Below are 24,896 nucleotides of genomic sequence, written 5' to 3'. Positions count from 1 at the left end.
TGCTATTAACTCTTTGTTTGCAGTGTCTGTGGGATATGAATATGAGACATGCCCTGACTTTATTCTCTGGGAGCAAAGGACAGTTGTTTTACAAGGTTTTGAGATGGATGCTTCTAACCTAGGAGGCTGGTCCTTGAACAAGCATCACATTTTGAATCCTCAAAGTGGTAAGCAGCTCTTTAAATTTTTATTAATACTGTTTTCCTAAGGCTGTATAATACATATTCATTGCAGAAAATTGGGAAAAGTACAAGAGAAAAATTACCTGTAAGAACACCACTTAGAGATGGCCAAATTAGTACATTTCCTTTCAAATACAATAATTTGATTTTGAAGTACTGTTAGTGTGGTGAGAATCAGAATTTTCTCCTCTTCAATCTCTCCCTTCTTTGGATCACATTTCCTGCTGTCACTTCCTCCTAGTTTGTAATTTAAATGTTAAATAAATCAGGAAAAGGGACCACAGGTGGCCCCTGAGCCTGTGCTTCCCCCAGACAAACTGATTTTGCTAACCTGGCTATAACTTCTCATCCAAGTTCCTCCCCCTCCTGTTGCATCCTACTGGGAAACCAGTTATTGGTGTTTCCATCCATCTTTCCTCTGAACATCTACTGACAAGTTTTCACTGCAGAATCATATTTCTTTTTATCTAAAGAGGCAGAATCTAAACAGGCTGCAGTAGGACATGTACTTTGGGTTATTTTCCCAGAATTAAGGATCAGAATGTATTGAGGCAGCTACACTCTTCTGTCCATCTATCTTTGTATCCATCCTACCTTTGTGGAACAGGTGGCTAAGGCTGGGTTATCTTATAAAGCCATGAACTGACCATGGCGAAGAGATCAATTTTATAATCACATCCATGATATTACTTCATTTGCACCATAGTTCAATCACCTCTGCCAACCAGCCCCATAGGCTGGGAAAGTCTGAATGGCAAAGCTAACCAGATTTGCTTCTAGCACGAAATGATCCCACACTGCCTTCAGTGTGGGACCCTGAAGGTGAATGAGTCCCTTGCTGTGTGCCCCCATTTATGCCTCCTACTCCCCCCTCCTTCAAGGAAGATTCTAAATTCCATTTCAAGTTATCTTTTTTTTTTTTTTGAGGAGCAAAGATTCAGGCACAGATATAAAATGTCAGCTTTTTTTTCTGTTGTCAAAAGGAAAGCTACAGTTTTAAAAGTACAAAAACGAAAGGGCAGATGCCACTTATTAAATTATTAGGTTTTTGTTTTGATTTGAAAGAGTTTGACATTTTAAGCAGCCGTTTCTTTTCCACTCACTTTTATTGGCTTGTATGGATTGTCTCTTTCAAATGCCTGTCATTGACATTAAACACAAAGTGGGAAATGACCTCAATCGAGCCAGTCCCCAGCTGTGTGCTCCCAGTCTCTGTAGCCTCTTACCATTTGCTTCACAGGAATTTAAAAAGTTCAGAACAGAAGGAGTCATTGAGAAAGTTGGATTTGGGGAATCCTGATTTCCACAAATGCGTCTCTCTACCCCAGTTAGTTTTTAGGTAATAGGTACCTAAAGGCAGTGAGTTTTTAGGTAATAGGTACCAAGTTATTACTGATAATTTTTCAACAGCTTTATTGAGGTATAGTTTATACACCATAAAATTCACCCATTTTAAGTGTACACTTCACTGATTTTTTAGTAAATTTGTAGTTATGCAACCATCACCACAACCCAGTTTTAGAATATTTTTATCACCCCACAAAAATCTCTTGTGCTGACCCACAGCCCCACTAAATCTGCTCTCTGTCTCTACCCTTCTGAGAATTCTATTCTGAGAAAGAAGCCATACTTTGGATAGTTTTTTTAAAAAGGAATGTTTGTTCGTTTCATCATCTTATTTGTAGATGCGTTGTATCTCTAACCAGGAAATGGTCACACCTGTCAGGAAACAGATCTGAAGCCAGCTCTGCCGCTGCCTTTCAGCCCGACCTTGGACACGAACACCTCTCTTGGGATGTTTTCGAAGTCTAAATCCCACCCACAAAGGCAGTTTTAGAAGCAGGAATGATAAGTGTGATGGAGCAGCTTTGGGAAGACCAATTTAGAAAGCAATGCTCTTTCCCCCTCAGGTCAGACAGTCTTTTCTGACTGATTAAGGCAAGGGTGACGTCTTTCCAAATTCCCCCACTCCACTTCTCTCCAGAAAAAGCGTAACTCTTTAGGCACCCCACTTTTTTGATCTGAGACAGATAGCAGAGTAGAAACAAGAATCTATCTTCTCCCAATTTCCTCTCACTGGTTAAAAAGACACCTGTAATTATATTGGATGTTTGCTGCCATTCTATTCTTCAGTTTTTCTTTGGCTCTAAAATCATTATGCAGTGGGTAGTTTCCAGCAGGCAGTGTTTTCAGACCATTTGTCATTTCAGTTGCTGCAATTATATTTACCTGACAATTAACCATTGGTTGTGGAGAATTGTTTCCAAATATTATACCTGATATATATAGATGGCTTTGACTTTCACTGAGATTTTTTAAAAATCAGAAAATTGGGTTTTGCAACATTATTCTTTCAAAATACATCTTCTGAGTGATAATACAGAGGGCATATTCATTCTTTTTAAGAAGAATTGGTTCTTTAAAATTATGAGAAAAATGTGCACATCTCTTGCAGAGCTAAGCTATTTGTTTAGTGTATCTCTTTATCAAACGTATCCCCTAATGTTTCCTGCCAGTTGAGTGTTCGAAATTATTAAAAAGAACAATCCAGGGCACTAATTGGGTATCGTCATCTGTCTGAACTGGGTAAAGAATTTCTTTTAATGTAGCCTCTGAGATAGGCCAGTAGTTTGTCGACAAATGGTTTTACTGGGAGAGAATGATCTCTCAGTTGATGTTTATATCTTCTCAGTCAAGTACTAAGAGAAATATGCATTGTGTCCCTTGTCGTTCATATGCCTGAAAAATGGTTTCTTCTTTGAAATCAGCATGAAGCGCCACCCACTGGCCTTCAGGCGGAATTTTTATTTCAGACTAATAAGCTTCAAAAGAGGTTCTGAGCAAGGTAGCAGGAAGGTATGAGTAGTGTGTTTAAAAAAGTATGCTTACTGTATTACACAACAGACTTGGCTTTTTGGCAGAGAAAAGGAAAACTTACAGGAGAAAATGTGCAGTAGGCACCATTCAGTGGGGATTCATTGTCACTGTAAACAAGACACCCAATCCTTAGCAGGAAGCCGGCCTTCATATAAATGTGTGCTGTCCTAGGATCATTTGATTCCCTTTTCAAAATAAGCATGTGTGGCAGAATAAACTGGAAAGGAGGCAGCAGTAATTGATCAAGATTTCCAGGAACATAAACAAAATATTTTCAAAGCAACCTTTTGCAGAAGAATTGGTGTTAAATCATTGTTGCTAGATGGTATGCCCTGGTTCTATGTAATGGAAGGTTAAACAGATTCTAAAAACAACAAAAACACCCTTCAAAATGATCTATTTTTCCAGGGCAATACAAAAGGGGTTTGCCCATTTTTGTTTTGATTGCTTCAGCTTTAAACAGGAATGGTAATTTCAGTACACGGCACTTTAGTGCCTTGCATGAAAGCAAGACATCAATTGTTGAGATGTAATCAGAAAGTACATTGCCTTATGTTTTATTTCCTTTAATCATTCTTCTTCTTTGATGGAGTGCTGGGCTTTCTAATAGAAAAGGGGAGTTTTAGAATTGCAGGCTTAGAAGAATGGTTTAGAATAGCCATCTTTAGTTTTTAAATTGCCAGGAGCCTGGTAATAACATGTCATTTTGAGGGTAATTGCTATCTATACTGTTATATTGATATAAAAAAATGGAGATCTACCTGTGAAAATAGATGTTAATAGCAAATCTGGTATTTCCAAGCCAATAATTGGAAAGATTTTTGAATGATATACTCTATAGTGTATTGCTGAAGTGCTGACATGCTAAACAATGGTTTCCTCATTTATTAAAGAACATATCATAGTCTCATTGGTTGAATATTCAGTTAGCAATCATCAGGAGGTTTTTTTTCAATGATCTTGTGCAGCTGTCATTCCAGTTCTCATTCACGTCCTCCCAATTCATTTGAATTGCAATATTGATCACACTGCAACTAAATTTTGGGGGGGAAATGAAGTTCAGTCCTATTAATCTTACTTAATTAACTATTCTAAATCTCAAGAAAGGTCTTTACCACCTAATAAAGTTATTAATAAAATAATAAGAAAGTAGTGATCCTCGAGATATCTCATAGCTCTACAATAAAAGACCAATTTGTTAGGGTATAAACTCACAGCTGCTCTTGCAAATCATATGATGAAAAAGTAGCCAGAAATCACCCTGGAAGGAAAAGTAAAAATACTTAAATTTAAAATCCAAAGACTGTATGATGGATTGGATTTCTGTTTCTTGGAAGGTTCCTTCCGAATGGTACTTTGGCGCCATGGTATTATGCATGTTTTACCTTCTTATTTATTTTTGCCAGCAAATATTCCCGTCTCAAAGTGATCAATAGTTTCTAATGTGGGACTGTAGGACAAAAAGTGGGAAGAAAACCATGGAAGACATTTCAGGACATATTTAGGGAGAGTAACAGGCAGTCCAAAGAGAGAGACAGTAGGGGGAAAGGGGAAAATATAAGGCTATACTGTATAACTGCATTCGTTCATTTGCTGTCAGTGACTTCAGTCTGACACATTGGCGTGCCTTCTCACTACATGGATATTTTACCTGCCCTGGCTCATTCTGGCCTGACTTGAGCTATTTAGCACAGCAGTACTTGTTCCTTGGATTTCCTGCCCAGGCTCAGCGGGTTTGCAAAATCATTGGGATTTGGACAGGGAAACTACAAGAGACTCAAAGCCTATTTTCAACATGTACTGAGCACTTATAATGACTTGGCTACAGGGATTGGCACTAAAATACAAAAGGAGTAAGACAGAGGGTCTGCCTTCAGGGAGCTCATTCATGTTCTAATGGGAAAGCTAGAGAAGTAATGAAAACTGTATCACAAAATGTGGTAAGTGTTATAATAGAGCTATGGAAAACAAACTATAGGCACAGAGGAGGGAGTAACTAGCTATGCCTGGACAGAGCATTGAGGAAGACTTGAGCTGAGCTTTGAAGGATGGGTACAAGTTCCCCAAGCAGACGAAATGAGGAGGGCTTTCAGGATAGAGGGAATAGCATGTACAAAAGCAGAAAAGAATGGAAGTATGTGAAAGTAACTGTAAGTAGTTTGCTCTGACCAGAACTCAGGATACAAATGGGAGCACAATGAGAGGAGAGACTGAAGAAGTAAACAAGGGCCAAATTATGAAGGACTTTGTGTGCCTTAACAATAAGGAATGCACCCCATATCCTATACAGGCTATGAAGCTATTGACAGATTTTAAGCCACAGGAGTGTTAATGAAAATTTGGAGATAGGTAAGCATGAAGATCAGGAGACCAAAAAGTTAAGAAAAACTGGGCTAAACTAGGAACAAGGAAAGAGAAACTGGTTGCAACACATTTTAAGAGATAGACTCAATGGGAGTTAGTAATTAATTAGATTTAGAAGATGAGGGAAAAATAAGAGCCATGGTGATGCCCAGGTTTCCAATTTCAGTAACTGCACACATGGCGATACTACTCATGAGATGAGTAGGGAACACAGGAGGAAGAGCAGGGTTTGGTGTTGGAGGGGTGTGTTGAAATATAATGAGTTCGGTTTTAAAATGTTTTGAGGCTGAAGTACCTGTGAGGCATCCAAGAAAAGAGGTCAAGTTGGAAATTGCATGTCAGGTGAGAACTCGGACAGGAGAAAGTTTCAGCACACAGAGATGAAAGTTGAAGCTGTGGGTGTGGATGTGATTGCCCAAACAGAATGATTGCAAAGCATTTTCGTAAGTCAGTATCTCTATTTCCTGCACTGATGATAGTGTGATATGGTCCAAAAGAGTGGAAAATTCAAGTCCCTTTCATACATCTTTGAAGTGCATTCTAGCAGTAGGATTTCTTTCCTTTTCACAGAAGTAGATTACCTCCCTGATTGTGTTTAGCTAAGGTTAATATTAAAATTGACTGATATTCTCTTTTCAGGAACCGGTTTCATAGTGAGAGTAATTTGAAGTCAGATAGGTGTGTGCTAGGCATCAGAAGAGAGCTAGCAAGAGAAGAAAAATTAGCCACAGATGATTCACAGAGCCCAGCATGAACAGATCATTAAAATTAGCCATCAAATGCTTTATTGAGGCATTCAGAATCAGTGTTAAAGGGACTGGTTGTATTACCCCACTTCACAGATAGACAAACTGAGGCAAAGTGTGTTACGCTACTATTTGTTGTGATTATGCAGTTAAACAAAATCAAGGGTGGAGTGTCTCACTCTCAGGTTCTCTTATGCCAGGCCAAAGCTCCTTCCTGCTTTGAACAATGAAAGAGAAATTAAAATGCTGCTGAGGTTATGTGGTAATTGCTTGTTTTATTTTCTCTCCTTTTGTTTTCCTTGGATCTAGGAATCATACATAAAGGGAATGGAGAAAATATGTTCATTTCCCAGCAGCCCCCAGTCATATCAACCATAATGGGTAATGGGCACCAAAGGAGTGTAGCCTGCACCAACTGCAATGGCCCAGCCCACAACAACAAACTATTTGCTCCTGTCGCCTTAGCTTCTGGCCCTGATGGCAGTGTGTATGTTGGCGACTTCAATTTTGTAAGGCGAATATTTCCCTCGGGAAACTCCGTTAGTATTTTGGAATTAAGGTAAGTCTCCTCTAATCTCTATGTTTGCTTAGTGGATAAAGAAAAAAGCTAGAATAAGATAATATGAAGAGACAAGGCATTGCCAGAAGGAGCAGAAAATGCAGCTGTCCCTGTGGTAGCATTGAATTAAGATTCAGGGGTAGGGGCAAAGGTCAGCATGCCCACTCCTCCTATTTAAAGGAAACTTTGAACACTGCTTTGAAGAGCCAGGAAGTGTTGACATCCCTGTATCTATGGGTGTCCTTCCCTGTGTACATTGCTGTCACTGACATGGATCTCCATAATTCCAAGTGCTCAGGTAAGTCACTCATCCACTGCTGGCCGCTACAAAGACTCGTCAAAAATATCTATTGCATTCTAGCAGGGAGAGAGGTATTACCAGATCCAAAAGAGTAAACTTTCTAAAATCTCCAGGTCCAGTCTTTTGAAGTGCTCATCTCATAAAGAAGAAAATGGAAGTCCATGTTTACATAACATGATAAGGAAGGAAGAACTAGTTCTTTACCCTTAAAAGCTCTACTCCATGATGATTAAAGCATTTATCTTTAGATTTTCTCACTCTGTTCTAAGAATTTTCTTGATAGTACAAAATATTTTGACACTTTTGGTAGGGAATTCATAGTTTTTGGTATTTCACATCCTGAAGTTACACAAAGATTACAACTAAATTGACCACGGTTTAATCTGCTTATTTCTTCCCTTTCTGAGACTATAAGACACAAATAAAAATCCTCTGGGATCCTAGAAAAGAGAAGCATCCACTCCTATCCCATTAGGGATAAACAATCCTGTTTCCTCTCCCCTGGGTAAGTTGTTACCAGAGGAGACCCTTCTTTCTAATTGGTTATGGTAGCTTTATCCCTGACAAATGCCTCTAGAACTTCAAGCTAAAAGTCTCTCTCTGTTTCTGAAGATTTTGATACCATTCTATGAACTACTCCATAAAACAATTTTTGCTTCAGATATCTCCTCAATGACCTGAAAAATAGTGACCAAAAATAGCGGATAGGTGTATATAGCACTATCAATACCAGTTAAAACACATGAGAAGTCTTGGGTCACTTTAACACCTTACCTTCACACAAACATGGAAATTTGAATAGATAAGAGCATTCCTCGAAATTTTTCAGATTCTCATGCTTGCTTTGAAATCTACCTCCCTTTTCTCAGACTGAGTTATTCCTTCACACCTAGCTGGGGAAATCTTTTAGTCCCAAGCCCCCATCCATTTTTCACATTAATTCAATCCAGTGTTAATACATTTCTTAATTATAATTGCAAAGGCTGTCATAGGGAAGAAAGCTGTTAAATCCCTTGGCTAATAAAAAAAATAGACTGTAAAGTTAAGACTTTATAAAGACAAAGCACATCTAGAGAGTCTGGAAAGGTACTAATTCATGGCACCCTATCCTAATCAAGTGTTTATGTACCTCAGGATGTCACACCTCACAGGGACTTGTCATTTCCAGCAGTATATCTCTTTGGTTGCCTACTTACTGAAAAGTCAATAGGCATGCCAAGATGGGTGTATGCCTGGATTTGGAAATGATTTATACAACATGCTACATTGTTTTCAAAACCCTAGGGATGCTCTATGTACATGATGCCAAACATGGATGGGAGCACTGAACAATTCATTCAACATCTGAATGTTTCCAGTCATGCATATTGGCTGTCAGGTAGACGGAGACTTTGTCTTGATGATCCTATAGCTATAACTATAGTTAACCCTATAAAGCCTATATACCCAGCCCCGATATGGCTAACTCCTCAAAGGAAAAACAGTACAATTATCTAAAAACAAAATAAAACAATATTAATATAATAAATCTCCAGCTAAGTTTTGTTCTTTCCTCTGTAATTTAAATGCAAATTTATTGAAGAAGGAACAATTGTCATTCTTTGATGAGATTCTCTTTTGGTCAAGGATCCTTAACAGTTTACAAATTTGCATTTTAGTCCAAAGTACCTTATGACCTTCAACACAAAGCCGTTTGAAGTATAAAACAGAATAACTTGGACCCTAATTGCAAAGTGATTTTCTCAGTATAAAGAAAAATTATTTTCTGACAGTTTGAAGTATTGTCCAATGCCTCTATTCATTCTTGCTCTCAGACAGTTTTCTCTCACTGTCACAGCTCTTCAGGCACATAGGTACGTACACACTATGAGCTCGCACACCTAGGCTCTCTCACCTAGTATGAATCTCCCTAGCTGGCTTTTCTGAGCTCAGATCCTTTAGAGTAGTTCTTCTTAAATTTTTGTTTGTTTGTTTAGTCTCAGATTCCTTTGAGAATCTACTGTAAGCTATGGGCCCTCTCCTTAGAAAAAACACACAAAATTGCATGTGTGATTTAAGGAGTCACATTTTTTTCCTTCCCTTGACCCCCCTGCTCCCATCAGCAACCTGTCCCTATAGATGAAGCCCTTTCATAGACTCAAGGTAAAGATCCCCTGCATTAGGTTCAAGGAGAAAAGGCAATTCTTCCTTCTCCATTCCAACATTCCCATGATTGGCCATCAGAGAATTACGCTGATTGAATGTACATGATCATTTTGATCTAATTGACAGGTAACTCCCTAACTGTTGGACTAGAGTCAAAACCATCAAACCAGTTTATGTCAACACCCATTAGCTGTCATGTTTGCTCAGAAAATAATATAGCTCTTATCAGATTCACTTTTTTAAAAAGGCATGTTTCCTGATCAGTAGCCTATATGTATACTGTTCATTGTACATTGTGCATATAACTGGTGGATTTACATGTTTGCTTTATAACTTTTCCAGATTTAAACTGCCTGGGGAGAAATAATATGATTTCATAAGGCGATGCTATCTTAAGAACCATAATGTTCATTGAATTCTACTTACTGTATTTAGATAAAAACTTCATTTTGTACCAGCTTTTTTTTGTTAAGATCATTTAATTTAATTGTTCCCCACCCTGTGCAAATTAGTCATTTTACTTGGTTGAATCATCTGTTTCCTTGGAAACACAGACTAATATAGTCATTATGTTATTGGTTCCATTTTAAATTGTGAATGAGAAGCAATACTGTCAACAGGTTATTATAGAGAGCCTTGTAGATCTTGACCCTCTGTCAGGTTATTTATTGTGTAACTTAACTATTGTGTTCTCTACTTCTCTATCTGTGAAAATTGACTTCAAGTTTATACTCAAACATCCTCTTACATGTCTTATACAATTTAACTTGTTCTGAGAGCCACAGATATGTATCACTCAGCCCAAAATTTGATGATATTTTGGGAGGACATATAGTTTGCCCCTAATGGATGCTCTTCTAGATTTCCTTCTCTTCCATCCTTTGGTTCCATACTAAGCCACACTGAACAAGGTGACCCTTGACATTTTGAAGATTGGAAGGCTGTAGATATTTCCTACCTCAGCCCTACTGATCCAAACTTCCCCCAATTGAGCTTCTTCCATCTGACCTCAAAAATAACTTTCTTTTCACTGGTTGCCAATCACTTAATTCCTCTAGCTGGTACCCCAATGGCTGAACAGGGAGGGAAAGGAAAAGTCCTTTCTAATGATAATGATATCATTATCATTAGAAATATGCCAAGATAAACAATATTATTTATTGTTATTTAAGTCTGTAGTACTCACTTGCCTGTTTCCCGCAGATTTCATCTGCATATACACATCTTAGTGCTTCCTTACAGTGGCAGACTGAAGTAAGATAATAAAGAAGGGAAGCTTATAAGATCATTCAATTAAACCTAAGGGAGCTTCAAAAATATATTCTCTGAGGACTTTTCAAAGATAGAGTCATTTCCATGTAAGATAGTTTTTAGGTCTTGGTTTCACTAGAGATTTATGTTAAATGTCCTATGTTAAAACTTCGTGTATATGTGTGTGTGTGTGTGTGTGTGTGTACATATGCATACACACACATTTCTGCAGCACAAAAGTAACATCACAGATTTTTAAGCTTAGCATTAGTAAGATCCATGAGAGTATCAGATCCAACATTATGCCCAGTACATACCTGGTAATTTATCATCTCTGTTTTGTTTGACCCCTTTCAATAATGAGAAACGTAAATACCTCTCGAGACAGCCCATTGCATCTTTGGACTACTCTGCTAAAAAACTCTTTTTTATATTCAACCAAAATCTGCTTTCATCAAACATCCACTCAGTAGTGGCAAATGTTAGCATTTGAAATGGCACAGAAGTCACTTCCCTCTTTTACCTGACGAACTTTCACAATTATGAAGACAACTATTAGAGGTTTCTGAGCTTTCTTTTCCTCAGTCTAAACATCCCCAAGTCCTTCAACTATTTCTCATTAATTATGATTCTGTTTCTTTTTTTATTATTATGGCCTCAGGGCCACTTTTTGGTTTTATAAAACTATCAGGGATAATTATATAAGTAAAAACAGGAGACACCATATCAAGTGCTTTGCAAGAATTTAAATTTGTAATATCCCCTTGCTCCTCTCTCATCTTCTAATTTCACAATTCTATTAGAAAACCCATTAAGCATGACTGGAAGTGATTTATTCTTTATAAAAAACCTCATGCTGCTATTGTTCAGGATTATGTTATTCTCCAGATATTTATTTTGTCCTTCCCTTAAAAACGAAAGAGAGAAGAAAATAAGAGCCTGGTAAATGCTTCTTGGTACCTTGAGTAATTTGGACTTGACGAATGTCAATGTGACATGAAAATTTCTCTCGAGATTTTACTGTTTCCTTTCCAGGACTACTTAATAGTTCTCACAATGTTCTCTGGACTTGACTCCTATTGTTGACTAGGAATGGAGTAGAACTGGAATAGCACCCATTTAGGGGAAGTTAGCATGCTGAGAGGCAGTAGAATTTATAAAGCCCTTTCCTGACGGAATAAATGGAACCTGGGCTTTGAGAGCTCTGCTAATAGCTGAGAAATGGTCATGAAACCATTCCCTTGTTAGCAACACTGAAGCTACAAATACTAAAAACACTACATGTAGATGAAAGAGATGGCTACCTCCCCACTTTGATCTCATGTATTAGCAGTGGCACTCAAAGATATGAGAGATGAGATAAGATATATGTGAGTTGCTAGCTAGACATACCTCAAAGGCTCTCTGTACTTCTTTTAAAAACATCTTCGCTGGCCTTCCACAGTGCCCAAAATTTCCAGTCTAAGAAATGTGTTCCTTTGAGTTAAGACATTCCTTCTGTAAGAGTCTTCAACACTAGAACCTCTTTTAAAATGATCCATCAAGCTAAAAGCATCCATGAGTCCCTCAACATGGATTCATTTATCAGCTTGCCTCTCAAAGGGACTGCTAGCTGAACACAGGGCCCTAAAACACAAGACAGGTAAGTTGGGATAAGGGTAAGGGATAGAACCAAGAGTGTGGGAAAAGGTAGTCTTGGATAAGGGTTGCTACCGCTAGAGTTAACAGCTCTAAGAAGTTAGTGGCAGACAGGAGTGGGCACTGGACATTCAAAGGAAGAAGGCAATGGAGAGATGAACAGAAAAGGAAGTCCATTCTTCAGCATCAAATGTTTCCGGTCAAGAATAAGGAAAGAAGCTCAGAACAGCATGAAGAACAAGTAAAGGGCTGCAGCCACCACAGAGCAGGCCAAACTGCCATGACACTGGGTCACTAGACAACACTGCAAAGTTCACATATCCCCTCTTTTCTATATCTCACCTCACAAAAATATAAAAAGAATAGATGTGACATTATGTTAAGTGAAAGAAGCCAGACACAAAAGGACCAATATTGAATGGTCAATTCCATTTATATGAAATGTCTAGAAGAGGCAGATCCATAGAAACAGAAAGCAGATTAAGGTTGCCTGGGGCTGAGGGAGGGAGGGGAGAATGGAAAGTGACTGCTAATAGGTACCAAGTTTTTTCATGGGATGATGAAAATGTTCTGGAATTGGAAGATGGTAATGGTTGCACAACTCTCTGAATATACTGGAAACTGCTGAATTGTACGTTTTAGAAGGGTGAATTTTATGGTATATAAATCATATCTCAATAATTTTCTTTTAAATTAAAAAAGAAGAGTAAATGGCCCTTTTCATCATCTGGCTGTAGAGAAAATCAAAGAGCAACTTAAAGACCCTATCATTGGTAGCATTTCTTGCTCTAAAAAGACTTGAAATCCCATTCCTTTCTCCTCCTAAGTCATGGAAAGCTTCAATTCGGTCCATTGCCAGGTGGCAGAGCCCACGGATGGGCCCAGGCCCTTGTGAAGAGCTCACACACTGGCAACTCAGCATGTAGTCACTTGCCAGCTAAATAGCAGACCGACTTTGGTGGTGGCTCAGTCCTAAATCCTTAACTAAAAGTAATTCTGAGACAGAACAAGGTCACACACTAGAAATAAATTCCGTCATTTTCACTTCCTCCCTCTGAGATGTTAATGAGAGAAGCTGCTCTGCATAATATGGGACATCTTTCCAAATTCACAGTGACATTATTAGCAGAATCAGAAGCAGCTGCAAGAAAGTCAAACCATCCGCCTTCCCTCTCCTTGCCATCACCCAAGAATTTCAAAACCTTTCGTAGCCACACAAATGGCTCTATACCATGAGAATCTGTTGTAGATGAAACCGTATTTTAATGAGGTCCTTCTAGTACTTTCACAACTAAACTTCCTTCAGGAAGATCAATTATGTTACAGTGATTAAAGCCAGCCTCAAGCACACTCACCCTATAATTTAGAGGCCACAAAAATAGGCGAGTATCTAGAAACAAAGAAATTGAAAGAGGTGCAAATGCCCAAAGCTAGGTTTCTAATCAGAGCTCCCCATCCTTACCAGCTGACCTTTGTTTCAATACACAAGATACCTACCCTTTTGAGAGGGGCCAAGGAAACAAAAAACTCAGTGGACCTTGACGTGTGGCCCAACTAGTAAAGTCCTAGAAAGGTTCTTTTTAAAAAGAGTTGAATTTGATGTAGCAGATAGCTTCAGGTGAAATAATTCTGTGTCTTTTCTTCTTCCCTGACGTTCCAAAGAATAAGAACATTTTCTAGTTTAGATAAAAAAGGTTTGTTATCTTCATGTTTTCAAAATGACATAAGGGCCAGATTTAAAAGGATTTTAAAATTAAAATGACTGTACTTCAAAGATGATTATAGCCTTTTAATCCCAGGCAGACTTGACCCAAAATCAGGCCTGTACACAGACTGCCTCCCCTATATGAGAAGCCTCATTCTGGGTCCGAGAGAGAAATGCCCTAGGCAATACCCTGGGCCAAGAGGCTTATAGATCAGGAGCTGCCAAAGTGCTCTGCTTCTTCTGGCCTGACAGTTCTGTTTTCCCCACTCCAGTTGCCCCCTTAGAACATGGATGACTAGAAGACACAAGCCCTAATAGTTGATGTACACGATGTTTTGTTGAAACTGTTTTGATGCAGCAGTTTTGATGTCAGAGACATTCTGTCATGAGAAAACCCTCATACTTTCAACTTGTTAAGAAGCTTTTTAATATTGCAAAGGAATGTACACAACAGATGTCCCTATCTTATCTCTGAGATCAGATAAGTGGTGTAGGGTTAGGGTTGGAATGTCTGTTCTACACATGACTTGATAATAACACACGGTGATTTTACATTATGATAGGGTGTCGTGGCTATCAAAACAAAGCCTAGAATGGTCAGCCCCTCTGCAGGGACTGCTTCTTCAACCCCTAGCTCACTGGTTCTTATGCCTTACTTTGCATCAGAATTGCCAGCTGAATTTGTTAAAAATAAAGTCCCCAGTACCCATCCCCACCTTGAGATTTTGGTTCAGTAGGACTGAGGAGAGCCCCAGGAAACTGTACATGTGCAAGAATCCAAGTGATTCTGATACAGGTGGCCCAGAGAGAACCTTTTGAAAATCTGCCTTAGAACTTTGCCCATCCACAGAGCAAAATATACAATCACCTTGACACCATCTTAGGAGAAGAAGCCTGGAGGGATTGGGTCAACTTTGGCTTGCACGTCTGACTAAGTGATCCCTGTGGAGTCTCTCTAATAGCTGCAATCTGAGTTAGGAATCAGTGTGTCTGGTTAGATTTGGCTTGTTGAATGATACTGATGATTCTCTATTTGCTTTTACTTGCTATTCGTGGATACCTTGTGCACCCTAGAAACAGAGATACCAGACATAGGTAAGCAAATCACATGGGCAGCTGCCTAATGCCCTCTTTTGCCTAAAAGACCACCTCCTAATAATGTGCTAACAGGGAAATTTTGCTTCTTAAATAAGGTTAAAGGAATAGTGTGAATGTGAATTTGGAAATTATGACTCAGGTAAGTGTCTTCCAAAAGAAGAGGGGTACACTAAGTAAGAATGTGTTTGAGGATCAGAACATACTGAAAAGAAAACAAGATGAATGAAAGCTGGAAGTTCAGTACATAATGGGAAAGCAAGGCCTTAAATCTCATTACGTTTCCCTAAGGTGATATCACAAATGAGTCTGTAAGTTCAAATAGATTTGATGTTTCCAAATTGCAGGTAAAAAGAGAGGTAACATGGGAATATTCCTAGATCCAGAAATATAGCTGACAAGACTACTAAGAGACAGTGACCATGATGACCTTCTTTAATAAGATTTTTTTCTTTTATGTGACCTCATGGTTTCTATTTCTTTCCACCAAAAAGAAGTAATAGGAAAACTCTAAACTGACCGTTTACAGACAATAGCACATAGCTCTGAAATTAATCATAATGAGTATTTCTATTCAATTTGTTTATGCATTACACTTGTCAAAACTATTCTAAATTACCTGAAATTGCGAAGGAGAAAATTGATTGTGTTCACTCCCGAATGCCAATTGTCATCGAAATGGCACTAGTGGGGTTTTTAATTTGGATTTCGTTTGGGAGATGCCACTTCCTAAATGCCAGTGCAGAAGATCAGCCTTGCTACCTTGGCATAACTGATTCCTTAAGCAAATTAAGTTGGTTGTCAAATTGCTTATTGGTAAAGTGTTGCACAGTATTAATTATAAGCATTAATTGCCCATTTAACAATCCATGTGATTTTAACTAGCATGAATGAAGTGATCTTTGTTAAGTCGAAGGGCATTGCTTGAATGTAAAACTAACCAGAAGGTGACAGTAAGTCCAACACCCAAGTTATAAAAGAAATCTTCACATATCTCAAATTGCAGCTTGCATTTAGACACAAGGGATTAAAACAAATTGAAATGTAGTCCAGTGGTTTTCCTTTCTCAAGTATAGCATGTTTTCAGAAAGTAGAAAGAAATCAGTCTCAAAAGAGCTGAAGTGCACTTGGGAAGTAGCATGAAATGGCAAATTACATATTGATATAAGGGACCTTCCTGACTGCTGGCTGTCAAGAAAATAACATTAATCAGATTTGAATTTGGTATGTTGGGCTATTCCATCTTCTAAAGGCCAGTACAAAACATTTGAGAACAGCCTAGCTGAACAAAATAGGATATGTTACTCAGTTGGAAGAAGGTAGGAACACTGACTTGTTTTGCCTCCTTCAGGACAAGAGTATTCTGCTGGCATTTTTCATACACAGTCACATATGATCTAATCTGATCTCAGTCCAGGCCCAAACCTGTTAGTGACCCTAGGCAAGCTCCCTATGTGTCTGGGTTTCCCCAGCTAGATTTGAGGAGAATGCTAATTCTAACTTCCCTCACAGGCACATTGGGGTTATTCAATAATGAATGAATGTAATGCATTCCAAAGTACTTTTGTGCGAATAACATTTCTCTTGGAAAAATAGCCTATGGACTCTTCCTAAACAAAGCATGATTAATCTGGCTCAACTGAAACTTCACAAACTGGCTACCAAAGTATTGAAGGTTGTTTCAGGGAAGGGATGTGACCCTTTCTATATTCTAGAAAGATAGATATAAGTGCACTGAAGAAATTTATTGCGAGGACAAAAATTCAAGTAAATATTTTTAAACTTTTACTCAAACCACCTATTGAAGCAGTCTTTGCTACAGAGATGCCTTGTCTGATATGACTTCCAAATCAAATCTGGAGTCTGTTGGGGCCCTTTACAGTTTATTTACAGTAGCTGTCATGGTGATTCCAGGGTTGAAGGTGTCCCTGGAATCTACTGGATTCTCTTACTTGATGCAGGTAAGTAGAAAAAAGTCAAGTATTCCAATTGGACCTGTTTTTATTCCAATTACAGTTATAAACTGATTCTTAAATTAGTATTTGCCAGACTTACTATTAACATACATAAATATGCCTAGAGGGCAAATACAATGACAAATAAAATTAATAGCATGCCCAATCTTTAAAGGTATTTAATTGTTCTGATGATCCTCTCGTTTCCATTTTGTTTGGCTAAGTCCCAAGGCCTGAACTCTTGTGTCGTAGTTTCATGCCCTGCAATTCAGTTCAGTTCAGCACTTATTTGAACATCAACTCTGTTAGGCACTCTGTTGGCACTGAGAGTAGACAGATGAATATGAATATGGTTCCTGCCTACAGAGAGCTTACAGTGTAGTTGGAGAGAGAGAGAGAGAGATTAAATAAATAAATAAATAAATAAATAAATAAATAAATAAATAATGCTCACACGCAGACCCATATCTTGGTTTCTAATACCAGTCTCCAGTAAAAGGAACCAGAGGTCCTTGGAGACATAGCTGATTCTAGGATTGGGGCAGACAGTACACAAGATGAGACTGGAGCATCTTGTAATGCCAGAAAAAAAGAAGGGCTAAAAAGAAACCCACCTTGATGGGGGCATGGAAAAGGGGCACATAAGCCAACAGAAAGAGTTCCTAATGCTAATGCTAGAACAATTTGAGCAACAAAATAAAGTTACATTGGTTTTAATGCAAGGTATAAGAGAAATATCTATGAGTCCATACTGATATAAATAAATGGTTGAATTCATAAATAAATATAGATAAAGCTTCTATTCATAAGAATTCCAAATAATTTATGTAGCTACTTCAGCCTCAAGGAGGTGGAGCATAACTCCTTACTCCTTAAGTGTTGGCTGCACACAGTTACTTCTTTCCAACAAGTAAAATGTGGACAGTAGGGGAGAATGAGTAACTTTACAATGAAGAAACCTAACAAATGCTACTTAAGCCAGGTGATTGAGGTCAACCCCATCAATGATATGTCATGTTGATAGTATGTACCCTTGATATGATTTGATCAGAATGCCACTTTACTTCTGTGGTCTTCCTTCCAAAATCCCATAAAGCTTGTCTAACTATGAGAAAAAAATCAGACACATTCCCATCAAGGATATCCTACAAAACACCTGACCACTACTCCTCAAAACTGTTAAGGTCATCAAAAACAAGAAAAGTCTGAGAAACTGTCACAGCCCAGAAGAGCCTAAGAAGACAATGACGACTAAATATAATGTGGTATCCTGGATGGGATCCTGGAACAGAAAAAGGACATTAGGTAAAACTAAGGAAGTCTGAATAAAGTATGGACTTCAGTTAATAATTTTCAACAATACTGCTAATACAATGCAATAGGTGCTGCTAAGTCACAAGTTCTCCTCTCTATTTATTTCTCTCCCTCTTTACTCCTCTTGTCATAACACTTGGACTTATGGCAATCATACCCTGTCTAATTATCTCTCTCCCACTAGACTGTGAGTTTCATAGAGAAAGGGGCTGTATCTTGCACACAAGATGCAGTAGGTCTCCAGACCATAGTATAGTTCTTGGACACATTGTAAGCACTAAGTAAGTGCTTTATAATGAATTAATAAACAAATGCATAATACAGAAATGGTACCAAGGAAGGAGTTTAGATGAGAGACGATAGTGCCTTAGACTCATGACAACAGAGATGAAGAGAAGTGGGAAGACTGGAGAAGAATTTAGGAAGTAGAATCATAAAAACATAATGTTTCACTGGATGTGAGGAATGGTGGAAAGAAGGAGGTAGAAAAGAATGGCTTCTGGTTTCTGGCTTTGACAACTGGGTGCTAGGCAGAGGTATGGGCATTGAGCACATTAGAGATACACAAAATGCAGTTGCACTCCTCCGAGCTTTCATGGTTTATTGGGGGGGGGGATACAAACACATAAATAATTTAATAGAATATGTAATTCCCAGAAGAGAGGTAAGCATAATGCAAATAACCCAGACTCTAGATTTAGGGAAGGCTTCCTTCAGGAGACAATGCCTGAGTAAAGCCTCGAAAGGTGGAATTAAGTGAAGAAAGGCTTGTGTACCACACTGAGGCACAGTAGAAGGTTTGTAAAGATGGGAGTTAAATGATCAGAATAACCCCGAGGCAGTGTGGGGAGAAATGGATTTAAGATTTCAAAAACACCTCCTATGTGCCAGAAGATAGAAAGTATCCTAGACCAGAAATGATGAAAGTTAGAATTAATGTAATAGCAGAGGGATGTAAGAAGAGAATGGTGCTGAAAGCTAGTTTACAACTGCATTTGGAGAGAAAAAGAGGGATCAGAGACAACTCCCAGATTTGGGGCTTGGAAGATGTCAGTATTACGTGGACCTTAGGTTCAAGGAAAATATCCCCCGAACCAAAGTTCCTGTAGCCATTGAAGAAAACATGAAATGAGGAAGAATCAAAATTAATGAACAAGCTCAGTCATCTATGCAGATAAAAATAACACAAGATCCCATGTGAATATGTAATTGAAGTTCCAGGAAGACCAAAATCTAATCAAGTTAACTTTAGCGTTACCTTTAGAAGGTATGGTTATGTGATCACACAATCATGTGATTGTGGTTATAACTTTAAAAAAAAAGGTTAAATATAATCAGTTCTATTATGTCCTGAAGGAAGAAAAAATAAATTAGAGAAGTGTGGTGGTCAGCTGAAAAAAGGAAGCTTGGAGAGAATTGTGGCAGTGTATCTCCAGCACAGCTCTCCCTCAGTGACGCTGCTTGAGCTCTGGACATGCCTTTCAGTTGACAACAAAGCCCAGGAGGATAGTAGTGTCCCCAAGTGAAATAGGAAGCCCAGGAGAAAATGAGTAGATTTATGAACGATGGAGAAGGCAGGAAAAGAAAATAACTTCTGTTTTGGATTTGTTGTGTTTGAGGTGGCAGTGAGACACCCAGGCAGTCATCTAGTAGGTAATTGGATAAGTGGATATGAAAAGTTTGAGAAAAGTGATCTCGTGGGATTTTCTATCTTCTGTTTCTTTCTACCCCCAAATGGATGGTATTGAAATGTCAGCATCATTATGGGTTAGCAGTACACACTGGATTTTTTTCATACCTAAACCCATTACTAGAAAAACAAAGAAGTATTCATCCCCTTGGTACATTAGAAGGAAGATAAATGAATCCGTTCATCTGTTAAGAAATTTTTCTATTTGTGACAAAAGGCAGCCCCCAGGGGATGCATGTTGAAAAAAACTGCTTTTAGTAACTTTCCTTTTCTCTTCCTTAGCACAAGTCCTGCTCACAAATACTATCTGGCTATGGACCCCATGTCTGAATCACTCTATTTATCAGACACCAATACTCGAAAAGTCTACAAGTTGAAATCTCTTGTGGAAACAAAAGATCTGTCCAAGAATTTTGAAGTGGTGGCTGGAACTGGTGACCAGTGCCTTCCCTTTGACCAGAGTCACTGTGGAGATGGTGGGAGAGCATCGGAAGCTTCACTGAACAGCCCCCGAGGTAAAAAAAAAAAAATCATTCTTTGGTCATCTGAAGATTTCATTTGACTTCACAAAATCCTAAGACTGTTGTCACACTGTAGTCTAACCATCCATTTCTGTATTTTGCCTCAACATACATCTTCTCTGAAGTCTATCCTGGAAGATAGGCATATCCAAGATGAATTTTTAGCCAATATGCATTAGTATGGTCATAATGTTATTTAAAGATTCAAATGCTTTGTTTCTGGTACACAAATAACTATTGGCCAGAGCCCTCTGAGGGCCTCCCTGGTACCTCAACCTGTCTCCAGGGACTACCTTCTGGAAACCCCATACAGCCCAGCAACTGAAGGGTTAACCTGGCCCAGGGCAAGGCTTCCAGCCCCTTGCTTTAGCTCTGGCCTGCCTGGTTGGGATCCAGTCTGCACTCCCCTTCTACCACTGTCAAATATGTCGAATATCTCACAGACCCTAAACATTCCTGGCTTTTGCTTAACAACCTTTAATGAAGCTTTCTTCCATAAATTTATCAAAATTATCCTTGAAACTACTTATATTTTCAATTTATAGTACCTCTAGGAAAACACATTCCAATTTTTTTTCTGTTGCTTTGTGTGAGAGCTTGATCTTACTTTTATTTGTCCTAAATTTACTTCTCAGTCTTCAAGGACCAATCCTCTATTTGATTGCCCAGGATTTAGTGAACAAATCTTTGTCTCCCAATTAATTTCATGATTTTATAGACTGGGATCATATGTCCATCTTAGACCACTTAGCTGAAGGATAGTCAACTTTTAAGTCTGTCACCATATATCACCTACCCTATTTCCTTAATTATTTAGTCACTCTTCTGTTTCTGCTCCAGGATGTCTGTGTGTGCGTGTGTTTGCGTGTGCATACATTTATGTTAGTGGGTTTTACAAAGTATTCATTTTACTGAGTTTCATGAAGCCAATGTGCTTTTTAAAATTTTTACACAAATAGCACACATTTATTGCAGAAAAATTAGAAAAGAGAGAACAAAAAATTTAATTAAAATCACCCATAAGCCTACCACATACAGGAAACCTCTGTTAACATTTCAGTATTTATCCTTCTAGACTTTTTTCTGTGCATAGCATATATTTTAGTTCTTTAAGAGTGAAATCGTATCATACAATGCTTTTCTATAACCTGCTTTTCACACTTAATGTATTATGAACATCTTTCCATGCCAATAAATATAGTGAGGTCAATGTGTTTAATTTGTTAGATGGTCACTTATTTCAGATTTTAAGAGGATACTCTTTAGCCATTTGACATTTGCCATATTGGGATTAAATTCCAACTACTATCAGAGTTTAAAGCCTTCACTTTCTTCAAGGCCTTTTGTCTTTCAAAAAGCCCCTCTGGCTAACCCCAGCCCATTAAATCTGAATTTATTTAACAGGATCTACACTACCCAATTATCACTTGATTGTATTTTGCCTCCTTTTGCTTTCCAGTGCTTTCATGAGTGGGAGATTTTTTTCTACTGAAGTAAATTACTTGAGATAAGAAACCACATCTAATATTTTGGAATCTTCTCCACCTCCCCACCAATTTCTAGCACAATGTGGGATCCACCACACATGCTTATTGTGTAATTGATCAATTAATTCTTATCTCTGCCAAGAATTCCTAAAAGGAATTTCAATAGTGTTTAAAGAGGGTGACATTTTCCCCCAAGTATTATGATAAAGTGTTTCTTTTTTTCTCTGCTCCAGCTCTCATTTCTTATACATAGTAGGTCCACACAAAATATTTAATGAGTGAATGAATAACTCAGGTGCAACATATAATCAGCTCATGTTTCAAGAAAATACATCAGGCTGGGTCCCACCTTTTACACAGGCTTAAAACTCTTCTGGGTATTATAAGGATTTCTGCATAAGCAATAAAGAGGAATTAAGCTTGTATTGTGCCTGAAATTGGCATCCTCCTGAGTTGCTGCTAGTTTGAAAACCACGTGGCACCTCACCTACCACATTCAACCTGCCACATAAAGAAGGAATATCCTGGCTTTTCCAAATAAAGCATTGGTTCACTGCAGTTTTGTGTGTTTTTTTTCTTTTTGTTTGTTTGTTTGTTTGTTTTTGCTTGGAAGACAGCAATAATAGAGTCCTAATAAACAAAATTTACATGAACTCTTGAAGCATCAGTAATGAGCATGCTAAAATTTATTTATCTATTAAAGCTAATATTAAACAAAGTTTTTCTTCTTGTCATAGCTACTAGTACATTTTCCTTTGACTTGATTTTACTCATCATTCTGTCCAGGAGTAGCCTTTCCTATAATCTGGCACACTTTATTCCTCCCGGAGCAATTAGGGGCCCTAAGAACATCTAGCCTGGGCAGAACGTCTAATCCATCCAGGAGAGCTTTCACATAGCTTTTCCTGAAGTTGGTATTGTCAACATCTGCTTTGATCCCAGTGAGTGACCTAGAATGCGTAAAGGAGCGGGATGTGTGGTTCATACTAGGTATTCACCATCTCTCCTTCAACCATACTAGCAATGTTTGAAGACCCTGTTAGTGATCTTTATAATCACTCAGATGACAAAACCTATGTCCAGACATCAGTTGCTTTGAAAATGCTGGTCAGATCACTTAGGTGCCTAGCTATGGCACCTGTCTCCATGCTAAATATAGTCGGTACTCACCCTTGTCAGTGAATCAGAAGTGAGATTCTCATTATATGGAATGCTGCAGGGCAATTTCATAGACTTCTGTAAAAGGAAAAATCATGCAAGAAGCTATTAAAGCACAGTGTGCAAATCGAGAGGAGAGTATTGCTAATTGCTAATTTTATCTTTGAGGTTCTACTACAGATTCTTTGTCTCTCAAGAAAGACCAATTTGTTTGTTTTTTGCTTTACAACTACCATGCGCATCAGCTCCTCCTTTCACCCTTATAAGACAGCAAAAATTTAATAGATTTCTTTAAGGAGAGATTTGATTTTTCCTTCTACCTAGAAGCTAATAAAGAAAAGCTGTAGATCAGTAGAAAACGGAAATGTACATCTAGGGAGTACCATTTCTAGGTTAGGAAAGAGAGCTTGCTCTAAGACTTTAACAAGCAACATATTGCAATTACAGGCAGGCTCTCCAACATGTCCTTAATTATGCAAGGTATGTCAAATAAATGTTAATCTGTAAGACAGCTAATTTACTTTCTGAATCTATTCTAAAAATAGGATGAAATAAAATTTGCTTTTGAGATCATTCGTTCTAAAGTAGGAGTAAATTATCAAATGGGATTAAAACCCAGTCAGCCAAAGGTAAAAGGTCAGAAGCCATTGGAATTTTTTTTTCTTTTTTTGAGAAACGACAGCAAATTATGGTGAATACCATGTGAGAGAACCTGAACTTTCTTGTTCAATCCATGTAATGCCCATGTTTCCTTGAATGACCCTATACAAGTCACTGTACCTGACTGTGGTTTCATTTCTAAAATGAAATAGACTGAAATAGACGAAATGATTTCACTGACTAGTTTTGTGACATTGGGCATTTAAACACTGGGTCCTGGGATTCCTCCATTGGAAACTGAAGGGCTCAGGATGATCTCCCTCCCAGCTCTAATTTATTAAAATAATCATAGCTAAAACTGACTAAATGGCTACTGTGTGCCATATACTGCGCTAGATATTTTGCACACAGTATCTCTGATCTTCACAACAATGCACAAGGTAAATAGTATTATTCCCATTTTACAGATGAGGAAACAGAGATTCAGATAGGTTAAGAAATTTCCCCAGGGTCACATAGTTTATAGGTAACAACACTGGAAATCATACCAAGTCTGCCCAATTCCAAAAAACTAATATGCCAAAAAAAATGGCCCGTGATGCCTTGTTTATAAGATAAATAACTTTTAGTCTCATTTCCTTTTCCTATTAAAACCATTTCTCAGATTTTTCTGACCTAGTAGTGTACTCATAGCATTTACGTAGTCTGTAAATGTAATTATTCACATAAATCTCCAAGAAACCTTGTCACATCTCTTTGGAAGATTCTGCAATTAGCAACTTCACCAAATTTTCCTTAAGGGACAGAGGCAGGAAACCTCCGTTTTATTAAAATTCTTGACTAGAGTAGTAACTACAAATTTTGTTTGAAGGAAAAATAGAAGCGTCCCTGAATAGAATTTCATATGATAGCCTCTGGGTACTTCTCCTGGGAAGAAGTCTTTATCTGATCCAGTTTTACGCACTTTGATTTGAATCCCAATAAAGAGAAACATTTGCCATTTTACTCATCAATACTTCAATGTAATGGGGCAAGCAAAAAAGTTTAGCAAAGAGGTTGATGGAGTGCTAATCCCTGGCATTGTATATGAGTTTGAATTGACTTTGAAAGATGCTTTTAAAACATGCATGGATGATGTAGTTGAAACTTAGGTTCCATTTATTATTTTTACTGCAACTTTCTTTAATTCTACAGAGAACTCAAACTAATGAGTCATGTAATAGATGACCAAGTACTTAAGCAGAATGTGAAATGGTACTAGGTGGGGATATAAAATAAAATTTGTGACAAGCTGAATGCATTTATTTT

The 24,896-nt window shown here is 38.1% G+C and overlaps 1 protein-coding gene across 4 annotated transcripts in view; it reads left to right on the top strand.

The window, feature by feature from the left end:
• The window catches only part of TENM1 (teneurin transmembrane protein 1), a 779,956-nt gene that overhangs the window by 664,149 nt on the left and 90,911 nt on the right, over positions 1 to 24,896 (top strand). For all 4 annotated transcript variants that reach the window (XM_012759551.3, XM_012759555.3, XM_020284904.2 and 1 more), the window contains 4 exons: positions 24 to 167; positions 6,479 to 6,728; positions 14,843 to 14,863; positions 20,105 to 20,337. In XM_012759551.3, coding sequence (XP_012615005.1) covers positions 24 to 167; positions 6,479 to 6,728; positions 14,843 to 14,863; positions 20,105 to 20,337 — 648 coding nt within the window. The remainder of the gene's footprint in view (positions 1 to 23; positions 168 to 6,478; positions 6,729 to 14,842; positions 14,864 to 20,104; positions 20,338 to 24,896) is intronic.

This window comes from Microcebus murinus, chromosome X, assembly GCF_040939455.1.
Source record: "Microcebus murinus isolate Inina chromosome X, M.murinus_Inina_mat1.0, whole genome shotgun sequence".
NCBI lineage: Eukaryota > Metazoa > Chordata > Mammalia > Primates > Cheirogaleidae > Microcebus > Microcebus murinus.
This window is presented reverse-complemented; position numbering and strand designations above follow the sequence as displayed.